Source organism: Palaemon carinicauda, chromosome 43, assembly GCF_036898095.1.
Source record: "Palaemon carinicauda isolate YSFRI2023 chromosome 43, ASM3689809v2, whole genome shotgun sequence".
Classification (NCBI taxonomy): Eukaryota; Metazoa; Arthropoda; class Malacostraca; order Decapoda; family Palaemonidae; genus Palaemon; species Palaemon carinicauda.
Genome location: NC_090767.1, coordinates 55123696 through 55143856, shown reverse-complemented (window position 1 = coordinate 55143856; position 20161 = coordinate 55123696). Strand labels below are relative to the sequence as shown.

At 45.0% G+C, this 20161-nt stretch overlaps 1 protein-coding gene across 13 annotated transcripts in view; it reads left to right on the top strand.

Moving 5' to 3' along the window:
* LOC137633460 (ADP/ATP translocase 3-like) overlaps nucleotides 1-20161 on the top strand; it is a 387552-nt gene that overhangs the window by 351853 nt on the left and 15538 nt on the right. For 10 of the 13 annotated variants that reach the window (XR_011042234.1, XR_011042232.1, XR_011042238.1 and 7 more), the window contains one exon: nucleotides 550-677. The exons of 2 other annotated variants lie outside the window; for them this stretch is intronic. Coding sequence is in view for 2 of the 11 variants with exons in the window: in XM_068365755.1 (XP_068221856.1) it covers nucleotides 550-677 (128 nt within the window). In the remaining 9 variants the exon portion in view is untranslated. Of the gene's footprint in view, nucleotides 1-549; nucleotides 678-9656; nucleotides 9741-20161 lie in introns of those variants that run through there. One more of the 13 variants, XR_011042239.1, reaches the window with a different exon arrangement.

Genomic DNA, 20161 nt, shown 5'->3' with positions numbered 1-20161 from the left:
CCTCTGCTAGAACTAGTTACTATGGTCAATTTGTTGCTAATAATGTCCTTTAGTAATTTGAGCTGTCATTTTTCCATCCTCGATATGTTTATATCTTTGGTCTGGTCTGAATCTTGCCTAAATCGAGGATAATAAGATTCCTTTGGAAGTTTGTGATCCATGAACGCATGCTTAACTGACCTGCCAGGTGACTCCCAGATCTGTCAGAATCGAGAGCTGTGCGAGATAAACTCCATCGCATTAGGTCAGGCAAATGCTTCTATAGCTTCTTGCCAGGGGCATTGTGGAGACAATCGGTTGTGTATGGACGTGGTTGTCGGAAAAACAAGAGTTTGTAGGTTTTTTTTTTTTTAAATCAAGTGGGAAGTGACTTGCATATTTTGGTAAAGAAAAGTTGACAATTTTCGACAAGTTCACACTTCTCTGTACAACATTCTATGCTTGATAACTTTATTCATATATGTTAGTTACTAAATATTAATCATTTTGATAATTATACCATTGATTTTATTATAAACCCCTTTCTTTAAAGTCCGTCCTTCTCCGCAGAATTTCCTTGGCGGCGTTGACAAGAAGACCCAGTTCTGGCGTTTCTTCTTAGGTAACCTCGCTTCTGGCGGTGCTGCCGGTGCAACCTCCCTCTGCTTTGTGTATCCTCTTGACTTCGCTCGAACCAGGTGAGAATTTGCGGAATCCGTTCTGCGTTGAGGCGGGTTTTACATGGTCGAACTATTCGTCGGACCTACTAATCAAACGGTTCGTTGAGTTGGTCTTGTGAAAATGTTCGGTAACTAAATACCCCCGTTTACACATTCGAACTTCACTGCAAGTGCTTGTCTGTTATGAACTGTTCGGCTTAAGACATTGGAATGTCCTTGTTAGTGATATGTTATTTTCCCTGTTGGAGCCCCTGGGCTTATAGCATTGTGCTTTTCCAACTAGGGTTGTATCTTGGCAATTAAAATAATAATATTGCCGTTACTTATACCAGGGGTGGCCAACCTATGGCGCATGCGCCAACAGTGACGTATTGCACTATTACAAGTGTCGCACTATACCCCAGAGATGATAAAAAAAGAAAAATATACCTGCTCAAAAAAAAAAAATAATACTGATTTCTAGAAAAAATACCAAAAGAATTTAAGGGGACGATTTGCTATGTCCTACATTTTTATTCTTAATTCAAAACTCACCATTGCTATATATGTTTCAGAGCGTAGAGATATATAATACCTTCATCATATACAAGTTTCAAGTTATTTGATCCAAAATTTTTGTCATTAGCAAAAATCATGATTGTTCCAACACGAATACCTACCGAGAACTACTTTTCTTGGAGTCACTTGGTGATCTCTCTTTCTCGACCAAGGTTTTTGGCGCCGTTACCCCCCTACTCCGTTCTCTATATAGGCCTACCCCCGCCGCCAGAGAATGCGCCCTGAGGGCAGGATTAGGGCAGGTCACTGCTTCTCTGGGTCAGCGGCCTCATTAAGTTCCTTGGTCGTGAGGTGTTCACACCTCACTGTCGTCTCTCTCGATCCTTTGTGCGCGTTTAGTGTTCCACGTGTTCCCAACGTGGGGACTTGTGTTTTTTCGCAGTGTGCTTTCCCAAGTGTTCCTGTGCGTTCATTTTTCAACCGTGTGCTTACCCGGTGTTTAATTCATTTCCTTAAGTGCTTGTGTCGTGCGTTATGGAACAGTTTTCCTTGATTTCCTTCAAGGAATTAATAGCTGAAGGGAACAATTTTACAATAAATCATTCTTCCTCCCCTTATCCTCGGTGTTAGCCGTGTAGGGGCAGCTTATGTTCCCCTTCAACCACGTGTCAGGACTACTGGTCCTGGAACGTAGTGCAGTGAGTGCACATCGACACCAAGAGGAAGAATACATCCAAGAGGCTCATAGGAAAACGAGCCTCTCCTCGCCACTTAATTCCCGATGCCTCGTCGAATAGAGATTCTTATACAGCCATCTTCCCCTACCCAGAGTAGGGGACGAGGTAAGTCAGTTGCGGGGAAGTGCCCATTGCTCTTCCCCAGGAGTTTGAGTGGGTGCGGTATAGCACCAAGAAGAAGTAGGCGACGAAGGGTTCGCCTAAGAAGACTAGCGCCGGGCGTCTCGCCTGACAGAGCTTCCCTACCACCCTCTCCTACCCAGAGTAGGGGACGAGGTTGGTTTATTGTGGAGAAGATAACTCTTAAGAAGTAGTTCGAGGTAAGTACTACTTTCGAGAGTGTGTGGGGAGACGGAGTCCTGGTGCAAGCAGGCCACGTCTCCTCTGATGACCCCATGTGGGGGAAAAATGTCCCTAATTCTTCTCCAGTCTCTTAGCGTATTTTTCAGTCTCTCCTGCAGCCGAGGGCCTCGCCGAAAAGGAGCCTTCCAGGTCTGTATTGCAGCGTTCCCCGGACCGGCAACCCAGGGTTTTTTTCTCACCACGAAGGTCATCCTCCAGACGCAGATATAACCCTCGCAGGGAGAAATGCGAGAAGGCCTCTTCAGGCAAGCGTAAGACCGCGAAGCTTCCGGTTCACCCCGCCAGTGGGTGTAACCGGGCTTCTTTACGGGCAGCCTGGCTGAATCAGCACAGCTGGTTCGGCCCTCGGACTTAAAAGAAACGGTTCCCTCCGTCGGGTCAGCCCACGGGGATCCGCGTCCGCGTCCCCCAGCCCGCCAGCGGGTGTAACCGGGCTTCTTTACGGGCAGCCTGGCCGAATCAGCACAGCTGGTTCGGCCCTCGGACTTAAAAGAAACGGTTCCCTCCGTCGGGTCAGCCCACAGGGATCCGCGTCCGCGTCCCCCAGCCCGCCAGCGGGTGTAACCGGGCTTCTTTACGGGCAGCCTTGCCGAATCAGCACAGCTGGTTCGGCCCTCGGACTTAAAAGGAACGGTTCCCTCCGTCGGGTCAGCCCACGGGGATCCGCGTCCGCGTCCCCCGGAGAGAATACACGAACAGTAGTCCTCGACGGTACAGCGATGCCGGTTCTGACCCCCGAACCTGGTGCGGAGCTCCCCGCCGGGGAAGACCGGTACCACCGCAAGGGAGTGCCTGGTATTCCAGAACCGAAGCGCCCGGGGAGTGCCCGGTGACCCGGCTCCTCGAGATCAAGCGGTAGGAAGGACTCTACAGGTAAGCGTAAGTCCCCGAAGCCTCCGGTTAACCCCGCCCAGCGGGGGGAAACGCGCTTCTTGTCGGGCGGCCTGGCCGAACCAGCCCAGCTGGTGCGGCCTTCGGGTCAGAAGGAACGGTTCCTGCTGTCGGGTCAGCCCACGGGAACCACATCCTCGGCACCCAGAGCCCTTGGGCCGACGAGAGTCCCCGCTGAACCAGCGTTGCCTGCGTTAACCCAGGCCCCTGGTGCGGACGTCCCCGCAGATGAAATCCAGTACCTCGGCAGGACGGCGCCCCTGGCCCCAAAGAGCTAGACGTCCAGTCGGCGTGCCCGGTAACCCAGCTCCCCGGCCCCAAGCCGAGACCTCGGCTGACGGAGAGGAGGGCTCCCTGACGGAGGACTCCGTCTATAGGAGAGTGGTTAGCCTTTTCAGAAGGCACCACAAGTACCGGAACCTGCGACTACGGATGAAGTTTCCTGGAAGTCAAGCCTTTTTGAGGATCATGCAGACTCCTCCCAACCTAAGACGTCCCTAGCACTTCCTCTAACCCGAGATCTAGTCCTAGAGCAGGAGTATGTCGGCAAGGTAGTGGCCAGCAATGCCGGGGTCCCCCAACCTTTAAGGTGGGGTCAGCAGTAGACATCCTTAGTCAAGGCGTTTCAGACGGTAGAGCCTCTTCGGCCCCAGTCTAGTTCTCGCCAGCAGAAGCCTCCATGATGGAGAAAATGTTGAGGGACTTAGTAAACGTCTCCTCTTGGCTGGACTGGTGGGCTTACACTTTGGGAGGTGTACAAGCCTCCTTTGACCCCGAGGACCCTGTCCAGCAAGGCCTTCGGAGGGACCTCATTACCTCCGGGGGTAAAACCCTTAGGTTATTGACATATCAGTCTCTCGCACCAACAGCTAACTGGGTGTTCTGGAAGCGAGACACTGTTCTGGCGAAGGTGTCTTGGAAGGTACCAGACAAAGAGACGCGAGCCATTCGCAGCTTTCCCCTGTGGGGAGAGTCTCTGTTTCCTCGGAAGGAACTAGAAGCCATAATGGAGAAGGTCTTGAAAAAGAAGGAGGCTAACGTCCCCAGACCTACGACTCCTAGGAGACCGCCCTATAAGAGGTCCGTCTTGGATAGTGCCGCGACACCCCAAGCCTCTACCAGCACTACGAGGAGAGAAGCCCCCCTCTTCCTCCTGGTCCGCAACGCCTCAGCCCCCCCCCCCCCCCCCCCCCGCAGGGGAGCTCCAGCGCCCTCAAGCTCCTTCAGGTCGGGTTACTCCGCCTCTAGGAGAGACAGATCAGGCCGCCCCTCTAGAAGAAGATAAGAGTGGGAGGCCCCCTATCCCCGCCCAACCCTCGGGATGGAGGATGCCTCGGACATCATTGGCAAGCATGGAGGGCTCAAGGAGCAGAACCTTGGACAGTGTCCGTACCAAAGAAGGGCTACAGACTTCCGTTCCTAACGGAACCACCCCTGCTTTTTCCGGCCAACCGGATAGAATGGCTAGATCCCAAAGACCCGTTAAAGAGGACCGCCCTTCAAGAAGAGGTGTCGTCCATGCTAGAGAAGGGTACCATGGAAGAAGTTCTTCTCCCAGGGCCAGGTTTCTACAGTCGCCTATTCCTGGTGGAGAAAGCGACCGGGGGGTGGAGACCGGTTATAGATCTGTCAGCTCTCAACAGGTTCGTCAAGAAGACGGACTTCAAAATGGACACTCAGAATTCAGTCCGGCTGTCCTTGAGGGAGAAAAATTATATGATGACCATCGACCCCAAGGACGCATACTTCCAGATTCCGGTCCACACCTCGGGTCGGAAGTTCCTCCGGGCGAAATAGGGTTCCCAGATCCTGCAATTCAGGACCCTTTTCTTTGGTCTGTCAACAGCGCCCCAAGTGTTCACGAGAGTCTCCACGGCTGTCGCAGTGGGGGCTCACGAACGAGGCATCCGCCTTATCAGATACCTGGACGACTGGTGGCTTCTTTCCGCCTCAAAGGTCCTCTTGGAGGAACAAGGGAGAAGTCTCCTTCAGTTTTGCAGAGATCTGGGTATCGTCATCAACCCAAAGAAGTCCAATCTATCCCCGTCCAACAGAATGAACTACTTGGGGATGACATTGGACACCATTCAAGGGAAAGTTTTCCCTTCGGAGGACAGGATCAAGAACCTCAGGCAGAGGATGATAGGCCACCTGGTCTCGGAGAAACTAGTCCCACAGGGGAGGATAAAGCTCAGATCCATCCAATGGAATCTCAAGAGCCTCTGGTGCCAGACACGCTCACAACAAGTGCTAGTTCGGGTCCTTCCAGACACAAGACCCTCCCTGGAATGGTGGTACTGCCAGCCGAACTCCCTCAAGGGGATGCCCTTCGGGACCAGCCCTCCAGAATTGCTCCTGTTCACAGACGCCTCCAACCAAGGGTGGGGAGCCCACCTCCTCGATGGGACGGCACGAGGCACCCGGTTGGAAGGGGAAAAGCAACTCCACATCAATGTCCTGGAGTTGAAAGCAGTCCAGAAGGCATGCTTACACTTCGCAAGTCTGCTAAAAGGAAACACCGTGGCGTTGATGTGCGACAACGCCACGGTAGTAGCGTACATAAAGAAGCAGGGGGGCTTAAAATCGAGGGAGTTGTGCGATCTCACCATAGAGATTCTGAATTGGGCAGAAGAAAATCAAGTAGTCTTATTAGCAAGGTTCATTCCCGGGAAGAGAAACGTTCTGGCCGACGGCCTCAGCAGAATGGGCCAGATAGTAGGGACAGAGTGGTCCCTCCTCCCGGAAGTAGCCAGGCTCATCATTCAGCGTTGGAGTTCCCCGGTGATGGACCTCTTTGTAACGAGACTCTATTCCCAACTCCCAGTCTACTGCTCCCCGGTGCCAGACCCGAAAGCAGCCCTGGAAGACGCTTTTCAACACAAGTGGGACAACCTGGATGTTTACGCTTTTCCCCCCTTCACGTTGATAAGGCAAGTGCTCAACAGAGTAAGGGCCGCCCGAAACCTAAAGATGACTTTGGTAGCGCCCTGGTGGCCGGAGAGGGAGTGGTTCGCAGACCTAAAAGACCTAACGAGTCACCCGCCTTGGCCTCTACCCGCCAGGTCAGACCTTCTGCAACAGCCTCACTTCCTCAAGTTCCACGACAACCCACTCTCCCTTCGCCTTCACGCCTGGAGACTATCCAGCGGCTCCTGAAGAAGGAAGGTTATTCTCACTCCACAGCTAAGAGAATGTCGCTATACCCGAGAAAGTCGTCAGTGGCAATATACCAGGCAAAATGGGCCTCCTTCACAAAGTGGTGCACTGAGAGACACATTAGACCTCTTAAGGCCTCGGTCCCAGATATAGCAGAGTTTCTGGTGTTCCTCAGACACAAAGTAGGGATGTCAATCCCAGCCATAAAAGGAGTGCGGACTGCCTTAGGCCAAGTCTTCCTCCTGAAGGGCATCGACCTGGGGGCCTCGAGACACATAGCGATGCTTATCAAAAGCTTCGAGCAGTCTTGCCCCCCTCAGGCGAGGAGAGTGCCCCAGTGGGACTTAGCCTTGGTTCTGAAGATGCTGTGTCGTCCTCCCTTTGAGCCCTTGAAAGATATCATGGACAAAGACCTTTCCCTCAAGGCCGCCGTCTTGCTGGCCTTGGCGTCAGCCAAGAGGGTGGGAGAGATTCATGGTTTGTCATACGACGTCTCTCACTCAAAGGGGTGGAAAGAAGTATCCTTCAAGTTCGTACCTTCTTTTGTGGCCAAAACCCAGAACCCAGCAGTCTGGGACCCGAGGTTCGAAGGTTTCTCGATTCCTGCCATCCCTAAGACAGGTAATGCAGAAGACTTAAAATTGTGCCCAGTGCGAACAATTAGAAAATACCTGGAAAGGACAGCGCATCTCCGACCGGAGGTCAAGAGCCTCTTCGTTTCCACGGGTATTAATAAGAAACAAGTTTCCAAAAACACCATCTCCTTCTGGTTGAGGCAGGTGATCGCCAGATCCTACAAGGAAGCTGGCATAGCAGTGCCAGGCACTCCCAGACCTCATGACATCAGGGGCCTGAGCACCTCTTTAGCCTTTGAGAAAAACATGGCAGTAGGACAAATCCTGCGAGCAGGTACTTGGTCGAGCCAGTCAACCTTTACTGCCCACTACCTCAAGGATTACTCAAGGAAATCCTTGGACAAGTACTCCATTGGAACAGTCATCTCCGCCCTCCAAGCGGTATAACGGTATTCCCCAGGCACACTCAAGACTAGAGACCGGTAGGCACAAGTGCGGTTCTCCTACCTCCTACCCAGTTGCTTACTTGCCTCTTCGGGGGGGTACCGTCTGTTCCCAGGAATCACTCATTCTTCACGACTACACGTCGAAAGAAGTTTTCAAAAGGTGAGTTCCTAGACACTAACGTGAATTATTTTGAATATTTACCCTCGCTTCCGCTCTTTGGTAGGTCTTGTTATACTGAGGCCTGTTGGCCTCCACGTCCAGGTCAGTGGGTCAGGTTGGCACTCCCGCCTCCTAAAGTGTAAGTCTCCTAGAAAAAGTAGTTCGAAGGTAAGTATTCGTGTTGGAACAAATCAAAAATTTTAAATAATTTTTATTTTTCCTAACATACTTACCGAGAACTACTTTCGGGTAATGGCCCTCCCTACCTTCCCCGAGTGCCTTCTTCCCTTACTAGCATGATGCTAATGCAATAGAACTTAATGACGAGCGTGACCTGGCCAACAGGCGACCTACCGTTAATCCTACCCTCGGGGCACATTCCTGGATGCCGGGGGTAAACGCTACTGAGAGCGCGGAACTGGGGGGTATATATTAAAATCTGGTCGTAGAGAAAGAGATAACCAGTGATCTCCTAGAGAAAGTAGTTCTCGGTAAGTATGTTAGAAAAAATGAAAATTATTTAAAATTTTTGATTTTTGGGTGAATAAACATGGCGGCGACGATGGCGCCATCTAGATATTCAAGGTAGTAACGGAGGAAGGGTACCTTGATAACGGCTCCCCTTCTATTTTTACCACTTTCCCCCTCGAAGCGAAAACGCTATTCGAGGTGAAGATTGCTATGTGTCGTATCAAGATATACGTCCCCTGATATGCGATATCCTTGAGAGAAATTTTAAGGATATTCGCGCCAGGAGTTAGAATTCTGTAGACCTAAAGGTAAATTCTCTTGGAATATCACTGTAGTCAAATATACCCTAGGAAGCTACTTAAAGGATCCTTCCATCAGGACGACATTGCTGAGAGAGAGAGGTGGTTTAATTTTTAATTAAATTTCTCTGGGTCACCATTACTTGGTTGGTTTTCTTTGAGCGATCAGATAAAAGTCTCCCACTGTCACCAATCAGCAGTTGACCAGCTTGTTGATAAAAACTGGCCATACCCCAGACATGAATATCAAAAATACATTTTATATATCAAAATTTGAAGTTATAAGTATAGATATATATTAGCTAAGCTTTCTAGTCTTAAGTTTTCTACCTACGTTATTTATTTTCAATGTGATTTTAATAGTTTTATATAATTATTATTTCAAACTATGCAATGATAGTTATTTTAAATTTATAGCTTTTGTCAAAATGGTTTTTTTCACTTGAGAATTTTACGCCAAATTAAAACTAACAAAATAATTAAATTATTCAAAATTTCAGAAAATATAGATTCATTAGCTAATTTTCTTGATCGAAATTAAACTTTGATAAAATCTAAGGCAATATTATTGAAAATTTAATTTTTTTCTCAATTTCATTTTTTATCATTTGTTGGTGAAAAATAAAATTATATTTTCGGTTTTACCAACTAATATTTACAATGTACCTTTATTATATCATATTTTAAGAATAAGGGGAGAATTATTGTTATAAAATTTATAATTTACTAAGTTTTAAGTCTCATTTACTACATATTTTATAAATATGATATTTGATAAGCAAAGTTTTTAAGTTTATACAATAGTTTTTCATAAGCAAATTAACATTTGAAATTTTAATTATTTTAACTGATAATAGGAAGGTTATAGCATTTTAATTAATATTTATATATGATTTTTGTAAGATATTTTGTATTTAGACTTGATAAAAAGATTCTAATATATTTTTCATGACGTCTACTTTTAGGGAAATTGTCCCTAAATCGAGGAAATCAGTGATTTCTGGGGACAATTTTTAAAATAATTTTGATACTTTAAGGAAATATTTTGTATTTAAGGTTACAAAAAATACAACATGAAAGAAGTTATATATTATAACAACTAAAAGACACAGAAGTATTTATAAAATTGAATTTAGATTGCAAAGAAGAATTTTAGGGGGAAATGAGCTCTGATTTTAGGGGAAATTTTACATGTGGTTCTTTGGAAAGTACCCCCTGGTGTCAAAATTGACTAAAATATGCTAGCCAATAGGAAGACGGCTTTTAAGCATCTTAGCCACATGAGGTAAGTTTAAACCAATGAGAGATGGTTATACAAATGCTTTCTATTGGAGGCCTCTGATTGGCTGAAGGAAAACACCCTCATTTTCAGAGAACTAAGACCATTAGCATAGGATCCCTGAAGGAGTTAAGGTCATTGGTGTCTTCGAGTGGAGTCTTTGAGTGGAAAATCCTCGAAATTTGAGTGAAATTTTATTATAATAGGTAAGATTGTACTTCAAAATGGTCATATATAGAGAGGAAATGTTATTCGTTTATGTATTAGTGAAAATATTATAGGATTTTTATTAATATTCTCCTTCATTAGAGGTAAGGGGTCACCATGGCAAGAAATCTCAAAATTTATAAGGTAATAAATTCATTTATTTTGTGTCTTGAGGTCACTGATACATCTTAATCTATTTTAATGAGGTCAGATATACTGTATGAAATACATTTAATACATTTAACTATTGTATTAGGGTGTCTTAAGGTCACTGATACATCTTAATCTATTTTAATGAGGTCAGATATACTGTATGAAATACATTTAATACATTTAACTATTGTATTAGGGTGTCTTAAGGTCACTGATACATCTTAATCTACTTTAATAAGGTCAGATATACTGTATGAAATACATTTAATACATTTAACTATTGTATTAGGTATTACTGGAAAGATAGTATCAGCCGGTGTTAAATAGTACCTACCTATCCAGGAGTGACAGATAAGGTAGTTGATATTTGCTAGTTTGTGCTTACTTATATTACTTAATTACTTATACTAATTGATAACACCTTACTTATTGTATCTTTTGAATACCTGGTTCATTAATTAATTATTCTTAGTGATTTTGACGTTATTGATATTGTAAAACGACTTTGATATATTGAATATTGCTCCAATTAAATTAGGTAAACGTTATAGAGACTGAGTTTAAGTGATTTTATGAATGATTTGGCCAAATTTGGCCAAATCAAAAGTGATTCAGGACCAAAACCTTTATAAGCCAGCATTGCAATACATCGTTTCTCAGTTCTCGTGCCAGTTGACTAATTCTCTTTCAAGTTGGCCAATACTTGTGCAAGTTTGTAAATTTTCATACAAGTTGGCCAATTCTCGTGCAAGTTTGTAAATTTTCATACAAGTTGGCCAATTCTCGTGTAAGTTTGTCAATTCTCGTGTAAGTTTGTCAATTCTCGTGCCAGTTGGCCAATTCTTGTGCCAGTTGGCCAATTCTCGTGCAAGTTGGCCAATTCTTGTGCACGGCCAATTCTTGTGCCAGTTGGCCAATTCTTGTGCAAATTGGCCAATTCTCGTGCAAGTTGTCCAATTCTCATGTAAGTTTGTCAATTCTCGTGCAAGTTGGCCAATTCTCGTGCCAGTTGGCCAATTCTCGTGCCAGTTGGCCAATTCTCGTGCAAGTTGACTAATTCTCGTGTAAGTTTATAAATTCTCGTACAAGTTGGCCAATTCTCATGCAAGTTGGCCAATTTTCGTGTAAGTTTGTCAATTCTCGTGCAAGTTGGCCAATTCTTGTGCCAGTTGGCCAATTTTCGTGTAAGTTTGTAAATTCTCGTGCAAGTTGGCCAATTCTCGTGTAAGTTTGTAAATTCTCGTGCAAGTTGGCCAATTCTCGTGCAAGTTGGTCAATTCTTGTGCAAGTTGCCAAATTCTCGTGCAAGTTTGTCAATTCTCGTGCAAGTTGGCCAATTCTCGTGTAAGTTTGTCAATTCTCGTGAAAGTTGGCCAATTCTCGTGCAAGTTGGTCAATTCTTGTGCCAGTTGGCCAATTTTTGTGTAAGTTTGTAAATTCTCGTGCAAGTTGGCCAATTCTCATGCAAGTTGGTCAATTCTTGTGCCAGTTGGCCAATTTTCCTGTAAGTTTGTAAATTCTCGTGCAAGTTGGCCAATTCTCCTGCAAGTTGGCCAATTCTCGTGTAAGTTTGTCAATTCTCGTGCAAGTTGGCCAATTCTCATGCAAGTTTGTCAATTCTCGTGCAAGTTGGCCAATTCTCATGCAAGTTGGCCAATTCTCGTGTAAGTTTGTCAATTCTCGTGCAAGTTGGCCAATTCTCGTGTAAGTTTGTCAATTCTCGTGCAAGTTGGCCAATTCTCGTGTAAGTTTGTCAATTCTCGTGTAAGTTTGTCAATTCTCGTGCAAGTTGGCCAATTCTCGTGTAAGTTTGTCAATTCTCGTGCAAGTTGGCCAATTCTCATGCAAGTTGGTCAATTCTTGTGCCAGTTGGCCAATTCTCGTGTAAGTTTGTAAATTCTCGTGCAAGTTGGCCAATTCTCATGCAAGTTGGTCAATTCTTGTGCCAGTTGGCCAATTCTCGTGTAAGTTTGTAAATTCTCGTGCAAGTTGGCCAATTCTCATGCAAGTTGGTCAATTCTTGTGCCAGTTGGCCAATTCTCGTGTAAGTTTGTCAATTCTCGTGCAAGTTGGCCAATTCTCATGCAAGTTGGTCAATTCTTGTGCCAGTTGGCCAATTTTCGTGTAAGTTTGTCAATTCTCGTGCAAGTTGGCCAATTCTCATGCAAGTTGGTCAATTCTTGTGCCAGTTGGCCAATTTTCGTGTAAGTTTGTCAATTCTCGTGCAAGTTGGCCAATTCTCATGCAAGTTGGCCAATTCTCGTGTAAGTTTGTCAATTCTCGTGCAAGTTGGCCAATTCTCATGCAAGTTTGTCAATTCTCGTGCAAGTTGGCCAATTCTCGTGTAAGTTTGTCAATTCTCGTGCAAGTTGGCCAATTCTCGTGTAAGTTTGTCAATTCTCGTGTAAGTTTGTCAATTCTCGTGCAAGTTGGCCAATTCTCGTGCAAGTTTGTCAATTCTCGTGCAAGTTGGCCAATTCTCATGCAAGTTGGTCAATTCTTGTGCCAGTTGGCCAATTTTCGTGTAAGTTTGTAAATTCTCGTGCAAGTTGGCCAATTCTCGTGCAAGTTGGTCAATTCTTGTGCCAGTTGGCCAATTCTCGTGTAAGTTTGTAAATTCTCGTGCAAGTTGGCCAATTCTCGTGCAAGTTGGTCAATTCTTGTGCCAGTTGGCCAATTCTCGTGTAAGTTTGTAAATTCTCCTGCAAGTTGGCCAATTCTCGTGCAAGTTGGTCAATTCTTGTGCCAGTTGGCCAATTCTCGTGTAAGTTTGTAAATTCTCATGCAAGTTGGCCAATTCTCGTGCAAGTTGGCCAATTCTTGTGCAAGTTGGTCAATTCTTGTTCCAGTTGGCCAATTCTCATGCAAGTTGGTCAATTCTTGTTACAGTTGGCCAATTTTCGCGTAAGTTTGTGAATTCTCGTGAAAGTTGGTCAATTCTCATGCAAGTTGGTCAATTCTTGTGCCAGTTGGCCAATTCTCGTGTAAGTTTGTAAATTCTCGTGAAAGTTGGCCAATTCTCGTGCAAGTTGGTCAATTCTTGTGCCAGTTGGCCAATTCTCGTGTAAGTTTGTAAATTCTCGTGCAAGTTGGTCAATTCTCGTGCAAGTTGGTCAATTCTTGTGCCAGTTGGCCAATTCTCGTGTAAGTTTGTAAATTCTCGTGCAAGTTGGCCAATTCTCGTGCAAGTTGGTCAATTCTTGTGCCAGTTGGCCAATTCTCGTGTAAGTTTGTAAATTCTCGTGCAAGTTGGCCAATTCTCGTGCAAGTTGGTCAATTCTTGTTCCAGTTGGCCAATTCTCGTGTAAGTTTGTAAATTCTCGTGCAAGTTGGCCAATTCTCATGCAAGTTGGTCAATTCTTGTGCCAGTTGGCCAATTCTCGTGTAAGTTTGTAAATTCTCGTGCAAGTTGGCCAATTCTCATGCAAGTTGGTCAATTCTTGTGCCAGTTGGCCAATTCTCGTGTAAGTTTGTAAATTCTCGTGCAAGTTGGTCAATTCTCATGCAAGTTGGTCAATTCTTGTGCCAGTTGGCCAATTCTCGTGTAAGTTTGTAAATTCTCGTGAAAGTTGGCCAATTCTCATGCAAGTTGGTCAATTCTTGTGCCAGTTGGCCAATTCTCGTGTAAGTTTGTAAATTCTCGTGCAAGTTGGCCAATTCTCATGCAAGTTGGTCAATTCTTGTGCCAGTTGGCCAATTCTCGTGTAAGTTTGTAAATTCTCGTGCAAGTTGGCCAATTCTCATGCAAGTTGGTCAATTCTTGTGCCAGTTGGCCAATTCTCGTGTAAGTTTGTAAATTCTCGTGAAAGTTGGCCAATTCTCATGCAAGTTGGTCAATTCTTGTGCCAGTTGGCCAATTCTCGTGTAAGTTTGTAAATTCTCGTGAAAGTTGGCCAATTCTCATGCAGGTTGGTCAATTCTTGTGCCAGTTGGCCAATTCTCGTGTAAGTTTGTAAATTCTCGTGAAAGTTGGCCAATTCTCATGCAAGTTGGTCAATTCTTGTTCCAGTTGGCCAATTTTCGTGTAAGTTTGTAAATTCTCGTGCAAGTTGGTCAATTCTCATGCAAGTTGGTCAATTCTTGTGCCAGTTGGCCAATTCTCGTGTAAGTTTGTCAATTCTCATGGAAGTTTGTCAATTCTCGTGCAAGTTGGCCAATTCTCATTCAAGTTGGTCAATTCTTGTGCCAGTTGGCCAATTCTCGTGTAAGTTTGTCAATTTTCGTGTAAGTTTGTCAATTCTCGTGCAAGTTGGCCAATTTTTGTGCAAGTTGGCCAATTCTCGTGTAAGTTTGTCAATTCTCGTGCAAGTTGTCCAATTCTTGTGCAAGTTGGCCAATTCTCGTGTAAGTTTGTCAATTCTCGTGCAAGTTGGCCAATTCTCGTGTAAGTTGGCCAATTCTCGTGTAAGTTGGCCAATTCTCGTGTAAGTTTGTAAATTCTCGTGCAAGTTGGCCAATTCTTGTGCAAGTTGGCCAATTCTCGTGTAAGTTGGCCAATTCTTGTGCAAGTTGGCCAATTCTCGTGTAAGTTTGTCAATTCTCATGTAAGTGTCAATTCTCGTGCAAGTTGGCCAATTCTTGTGCAAGTTGGCCAATTCTCGTGTAAGTTTGTCAATTTTCGTGTGTTTGTCAATTCTCATGCAAGTTGGCCAATTCTCGTGTAAGTTTGTAAATTCTCACATAAGTTTGTCAATTCTTGTGCAAGTTGGCCAATTCTTGTGCTAGTTGGCCAATTCTCATGTAAGTTTGTCAATTCTCGTGTAAGTTTGTCAATTCTTGTGCAAGTTGGCCAATTCTTGTGCAAGTTGGCCAATTCTCGTTTAAGTTTGTCAATTCTCGTGTAAGTTTGTCAATTCTCGTGTAAGTTTGTCAATTCTCGTGCAAGTTGGCCAATACTTGTGCTAGTTGGCCAATTCTCATGTAAGTTTGTCAATTCTCGTGTAAGTTTGTCAATTCTTGTGCAAGTTGGCCAATTCTTGTGCAAGTTGGCCAATTCTTGTGCAAGTTGGCCAATTCTCGTTTAAGTTTGTCAATTCTCGTGTAAGTTTGTCAATTCTCGTGTAAGTTTGTCAATTCTCGTGCAAGTTAGCCAATTCTTGTGCAAGTTGGCCAATTCTCATGTAAGTTTGTCAATTCTCGTGTAAGTTTGTCAATTCTCGTGCAAGTTGGCCAATTCTTGTGCAAGTTGGCCAATTCTCATGTAAGTTTGTCAATTCTCGTGTAAGTTTGTCAATTCTCGTGCAAGTTGGCCAATTATCGCGTAAGTTTGTTAATTCTTGTGTAAGTTAGTCAATTCTCGGGTAAGTTTGTCAATTCTCGTGTAAGTTTGTCAATTCTCGTGCAAGTTGGCCAATACTTGTGCCAGTTGGCCAATTTTCGTGCAGGTTGGCCAATTCTCATGTAAGTTTGTCATTTCTCGTATAAGTTTGTCAATTCTCGTGTAAGTTTGTCATTTCTCGTGTAAGTTTGTCAATTCTCGTGCAAGTTGGCCAATACTTGTGCCAGTTGGCCAATTCTTGTGCAGGTTGGCCAATTCTCATGTAAGTTTGTCATTTCTCGTGTAAGTTTGTCAATTCTAGTGCAAGTTGGCCAATTCTCATGTAAGTTTGTCAATTCTCGTGTAAGTTTGTCAATTCTCGTGCAAGTTGGCCAATACTTGTGCCAGTTGGCCAATTTTCGTGCAAGTTGGCCAATTCTCTTGTAAGTTTGTCAATTCTCGTGTAAGTTTGTCAATTCTCGTGCAAGTTGGCCAATTCTCATGTAAGTTTGTCAATTCTCGTGTAAGTTTGTCAATTCTTGTGCCAGTTGGCCAATTCTCGCGTAAGTTTGTTAATTCTCGTGTAAGTTTGTCAATTCTCGTGTAAGTTTGTCAATTCTCGTGCAAGTTGGCCAATTCTCATGTAAGTTTGTCAATTCTCGTGTAAGTTTGTCAATTCTTGTGCCAGTTGGCCAATTCTCGCGTAAGTTTGTTAATTCTCGTGTAAGTTTGTCAATTCTCGTGCAACTGGCCAATTCTTGTGCAAGTTTGTTAATTCTCGCGTAAGTTTGTCAATTCTCGTGTAAGTTTGTCAATTCTCGTGCAAGTTGGCCAATTTTCGTGCAAGTTGGCCAATTTTCGTGCAAGTTGGCCAATTCTCGTGCAAGTTGGCCAATTCTCATGTAAGTTTGTCAATTCTCGTGTAAATTTGTCAATTCTTGTGCCAGTTGGCCAATTCTTGTGCAAGTTGGCCAATTCTCTTGTAAGTTTGTCAATTCTCGTGTAAGTTTGTCAATTCTAGTGCAAGTTGGCCAATTCTCATGTAAGTTTGTCAATTCTCGTGTAAGTTTGTCAATTCTCGTGCAAGTTGGCCAATACTTGTGCCAGTTGGCCAATTTTCGTGCAAGTTGGCCAATTCTCTTGTAAGTTTGTCAATTCTCGTGTAAGTTTGTCAATTCTCGTGCAAGTTGGCCAATTCTCATGTAAGTTTGTCAATTCTCGTGTAAGTTTGTCAATTCTTGTGCCAGTTGGCCAATTCTCGCGTAAGTTTGTTAATTCTCGTGTAAGTTTGTCAATTCTCGTGCAAGTTGGCCAATTCTCATGTAAGTTTGTCAATTCTCGTGTAAGTTTGTCAATTCTTGTGCCAGTTGGCCAATTCTCGCGTAAGTTTGTTAATTCTCGTGTAAGTTTGTCAATTCTCGTGCAACTGGCCAATTCTTGTGCAAGTTTGTTAATTCTCGCGTAAGTTTGTCAATTCTCGTGTAAGTTTGTCAATTCTCGTGCAAGTTGGCCAATTTTCGTGCAAGTTGGCCAATTTTCGTGCAAGTTGGCCAATTCTCGTGCAAGTTGGCCAATTCTCAGCCAATTCTCGTGCAAGTTGGCCAATTCTCATGTAAGTTTGTCATTTCTCGTGTAAGTTTGTCAATTCTAGTGCAAGTTGGCAAATTCTCATGTAAGTTGGCCAATTCTCATGTAAGTTTGTCAATTCTCGCGTAAGTTTGTTAATTCTCGTGTAAGTTTGTCAATTCTCGTGTAAGTTTGTCAATACTTGTGCAAGTTGGCCAATTTTCGTGCAAGTTGGCCAATTATCATGTAAGTTTGTCATTTCTCGTGTAAGTTTGTCAATTCTTGTGCAAGTTGGCCAATTCTCGTGTAAGTTGGCCAATTCTCGTGCAAGTTGGCCAATTCTCATGTAAGTTTGTCAATTCTTGTGCAAGTTGGCCAATTCTCATTTAAGTTTGTCAATTCTTGTGTAAGTTGGCCAATTCTTGTGCAAGTTTGTCAATTCTCGTGTAAATTTGTCAATTCTCGTGTAAGTTGGCCAATACTTGTGCCAGTTGGCCAATTCTCGTGTAAGTTTGTCAATTCTCGTGTAAGGTTGTCAATTCTCGTGTAAGTTGGCCAATACTTGTGCCAGTTGGCCAATTCTCGTGTAAGTTTGTCAATTCTCATGCAAGTTGGCCAATTTTCATGTAAGTTTGTCAATTCTTGTGCAAGTTGGCCAATTTTCGTGTAAGTTTGTCAATTCTTGTGCAAGTTGGCCAATTCTCGTGTAAGTTTGTCAATTCTTGTGTAAGTTGGCCAATTCTCGTGTAAGTTTGTAAATTCTCGTGCAAGTTGGCCAATTCTCATGTAAGTTTGTCAATTCTTGTGCAAGTTGGCCAATTCTCGTGTAAGTTTGTCAATTCTTGTGTAAGTTGGCCAATTCTTGTGCAAGTTTGTCAATTCTCGTGTAAATTTGTCAATTCTCGTGTAAGTTGGCCAATACTTGTGCCAGTTGGCCAATTCTCGTGTAAGTTTGTCAATTCTCGTGTAAGTTTGTCAATTCTCGTGTAAGGTTGTCAATTCTCGTGTAAGTTGGCCAATACTTGTGCCAGTTGGCCAATTCTCGTGTAAGTTTGTCAATTCTCATGCAAGTTGGCCAATTTTCATCCTAGTTGGTAAATTTTTGTGCCATTTGGCCAATTCTCGTGCAAGTTTGTCAATTCTTGTTCAAGTTGGCCAATTCTCGTGTAAGTTTGTTAATTCTCGTGTAAGTTTGTCAATTCTCGTGTAAGTTTGTCAATTCTCGTGCAAGTTTGTCAATTCTCGTGCAAGTTCGTCAATTCTCGTGCCAGTTGACTAATTCTCGTTCAAGTTGGCCAATTCTCGTGCAAGTTGGCCAATTCTTGTGCAAGTTGGCCAATTCTTGTGTAAGTTGGCCAATACTTGTGCCAGTTGGACAATTCTCGTGCAAGTTGTTCAATCCTCGTATTTTGTTTAAACTTTTGTTTTAATGCTGTTAATTAGAATATTTTATTTTTCCTTGCTTCCTTTCCTCACTGGGCTATTTTCCCTGTTGGAGCCCTTGGGCTCATAGCATCCTGCTTCTCCAACCAGGGTTGTAGCTTTGTAATAATAATAATAATAATAAAAGGTATTTACAGAACCGATTAAAAGATCCTTTTAACAATAGGATGTAATTATAGGATTTGTGTGTAGTGTAGAGAAGCAGATGGAAGGATAGAGCATTTGTTTGGCTGTAGAGAAATAAGAAGTGGAGTGAGCAACGAGGAACCTGGTTATTGTTGTAGTTGTAAATATGAGTTAAATTGGAAAACACTTTTGAATATTTTTTGGGGGGAAATGAGTTTTCTAGATTGGTAATCTCTCTCTCTCTCTCTCTCTCTCTCTCTCTCTCTCTCTCTCTCTCTCTCTCTCTCTCTCTCTCTCTCTCTCCACTATGAATTTTATTTGTTCCAACACTGAGTACTTACCTCGAACTACTTTCTTAGGAGAGTCTGGGATCTCCTCCCATCCGACCAGAATTTTGTGTAGTTTACCCTATTCCCGTTTTCTATGGGGGTAGTCTCTGGCGGAGTGATACGCGCCCAGAAACGACCTGGGGTCAGAGAGCATGCTTTCTCAGGTCTCGCTCCTCAGTAAATTTCTGGTCGTGTCAGCGTTAACACACCGACACTCTCTCTTAACCCAGTGCGACCCTTTGTGTCCCACGTGTTCCCCACGTGGTCCCTTTGTGTGCTTCCCTTCCTTTCCCTCTGTGTTCCTGTGTCTCGCGGTATATTGCTAGTGCGTTATGGAGCAGACCCATCGTAGTCCTGGGCCTATGGCCGGCAAATCGTGTGGCACTTTTCTCTCAAAACCCGAAGTTGACCCGCATTCCTTGTGTTCATCGTGTAGAGGCAGTGTGTGTTCCCCTACAGCCACATGTCCGGAGTGCGAGTCCTGGAATGAAGTGCAGTGGGTGCGTTACGGCACAAAAAAGAAGAAATCCTCTCGACGGTTGCCTAGGAAGCCCAACGTCTCTTCGCCTCTCGCTTCGCCCGACGGTTGCCTAGGAAGCCCAACGTCTCTTCGCCTCTCGCTTCGCCCGGCGTTCCGTCGGATAGAGCTTCTCTGCCTTCTCCCCCTACCCAGGGTAGGGGTCGAGGTAAGTCTGTTGCGGGGAAGCGGCCGGTGGCCCTTCGCCAGGAGTCGGAATTTCCAGACAGTGGTATTGTGTCGTCTGTCCAGGCAAGTGGGGGGCCTGAGGGAGGGCCGGGTGTGTTTTTGGGGGGACGGGGCCCTGGACAAAGCAGGCCCCGTATCTTTGGACGATCCTATGTGGGGAAAAACGGCAGCAGTTTCTTCTCCCGCCTCTTGGGCGGGCTTTTCAGGTGCGTCGGCAGCTGAGGGTGCGGCCGAGAAGGACGAATCGCCGCCATCGGACGCCCACGTGTGGTTTGCCTCCCAAGACGCCCTTCAGATCACCCCACAGAATGGAAGAGGAGTTTGAGGCTTGGTTCCCCAACAAAGAGCCCCCCCATTCCCCTCCAACACCGTCAGCGTCGTTCCCGGCGGATTTTATGGAGCCTGTGTCGTCGGCCGGGCCCCATGCAGAACCAACAACGACACGTCTACTTTCGGACCCTCCAACGAGGCCCTACAGGTCCTCAGCTTCCTCGGTTGAAGCCTACTCCTACTCATCAGATGAAGGAACCCCGAGAGACCGTAGAAGGCGGCGGGATAGGTCTCGCAGGAGACGTTCACGCCCGCGTTCGAGTTCAAGACCCCGCCACGTGGATAGACGTCCAAGGTCCCCCAGGAGGAAGTTCAGGAGAAGTCTTTCGCCGGAGGAAGAATGGGTGTGGGTTTTCATCCCACGTAGCCAACTCCTGGGGGCGGCAGGCATTGCGGGCACCTCAGGATGGCTCCCTAGACACCGCTCACCAGTAGGTTTCATCGACGAGAGCAGATTTGACCGACGGAGGAGCTCGTCTCATCAGACGTCGAGGGACAGGCATAGGGCCG